The sequence below is a fragment of the Sinocyclocheilus grahami genome, unplaced genomic scaffold (assembly GCF_001515645.1).
Source record: "Sinocyclocheilus grahami isolate Dianchi unplaced genomic scaffold, SAMN03320097.WGS_v1.1 scaffold967.1, whole genome shotgun sequence".
NCBI lineage: Eukaryota > Metazoa > Chordata > Actinopteri > Cypriniformes > Cyprinidae > Sinocyclocheilus > Sinocyclocheilus grahami.
In genome coordinates this window covers 161,214-162,684 of record NW_015506146.1, presented here as the reverse complement: position 1 = coordinate 162,684, position 1,471 = coordinate 161,214, and the positions used below count along the sequence as shown (strand labels likewise).

Genomic DNA, 1,471 nt, shown 5'->3' with positions numbered 1-1,471 from the left:
ATTCACAAGTGCACTATAAGATTAACAAAGGAGTGCAGACCAGTCAGATTGTGGGATTGTGGAACTCTTTTCTTTTTTTTCCTGTATTGCGTGTATTTTGTTTTAAATAAATGACAAGAGAAACGTTAACATTGGATGGACGCGAGTGTTCATTGAGCATGAGTAAGACAAAGCCCCTTACTGTCTCATGGACTTGTTTGCCAGAACAAAGTGACACTGAAGACTGGAGTAATGTCCTGAAAATTCAGCTTTGGGATCACATGAATAAATTACATTTTAAAATATATTAAAATAGAGGGAATAAAATAATATTTCACAATTAAAATAACTGCAGCCTTAAGTGCATCATAAACATATTTATTACTTTGAGTTATTCATGTCTGGGGATTATATTGGGTAGTGTGGAATTGTTGTTTCATACCACAGTCTGATTTTTGTCCATGTTTTTGTTCTTGGTCTCTGCATCTACTTCATTTTTTTTTTCTCCATATGTGCAGTCATCCGTTGTTGCATGTTTATATGGGTAAGCATATGTTCTGGCACAGGTGAATGTGCTGCAGATGCGGCTCCATGAAGTTCAGCCTCAGGTTCTGGATTGTTTGGAGTCACTGGTCGACTCCAAGCTCCTCTCTGCCGACCGCAGCAAACTCCATATGCTCCTGCTTAATAGCAAGAGGTGAGTTTATTTAACTTCAGTAAGAAGCTGCACTCAAAGTCTTTCCCTAGCCATATTATTGTTTTTAGAACATTATGTTCCCAAACGCAAGAGGCATTTAACTACACCATTAAGAACCTACCTTTCTTATTAGCTAATCTTAATGAAGGATCGCTGTGACATAATTGGTATGGTAGGTTAATTGCTGTATGAAGCTTATCCAGAGGTATAAAACGATTGTTTTGTTGTGTTTTTCTTGTGTTAATTAGGGACGAGTCAGGATGGTCGACTAGGCCATCTAACAGCTGTTTTTTAGTAATGTCCCCTGGTGTGTTTTTCAATTTTTCCCCCTTGTGTTTGTAGTTGTAATATTGTTTTATGGTGGTGCTTTTAAGGAGCATAATTTAGAGGTGCCAGAAATTGCATTTAACAATAATTTTCAAGTACTGTACTATTAAAAATTGCCTAATGTGAGCAATGTTCCCATTATAGTGCATAAGCCACAAGTCTGTCTTTGCTGTGAAGTCTGTCTGTGATAGTTTTGTGTAATTAACACAATTATAGAGCGTCAACTAGTCAGTTTTGAAATGTTGTTTTTGCCTCTACTAGTGTTAATAAAAAGTGCCTGATATCGAGCTATTATCAGTTATAATAATATATATCTAATATATATTATTATTATATTATCAATTATCAATGCTATTATCATACTAGGGCTGCTACTAATGTTTTTCTGATGTACAGTGCAGTATTGCAGTATGAAGAAATACATTTTAAGTTCTAATTAGGAAACAATTAGAATTATTTGAGTTTTTT

At 35.0% G+C, this 1,471-nt stretch overlaps 1 protein-coding gene across 1 annotated transcript in view; it reads left to right on the top strand.

Moving 5' to 3' along the window:
* The window catches only part of LOC107564865 (magnesium transporter MRS2 homolog, mitochondrial-like), a 12,003-nt gene that overhangs the window by 7,723 nt on the left and 2,809 nt on the right, over positions 1-1,471 (top strand). Inside the window, exons 6-7 of the mRNA XM_016250042.1 lie at positions 546-676; positions 925-983. Of these exons, the coding sequence (XP_016105528.1) occupies positions 546-676; positions 925-983 (190 nt within the window). The remainder of the gene's footprint in view (positions 1-545; positions 677-924; positions 984-1,471) is intronic.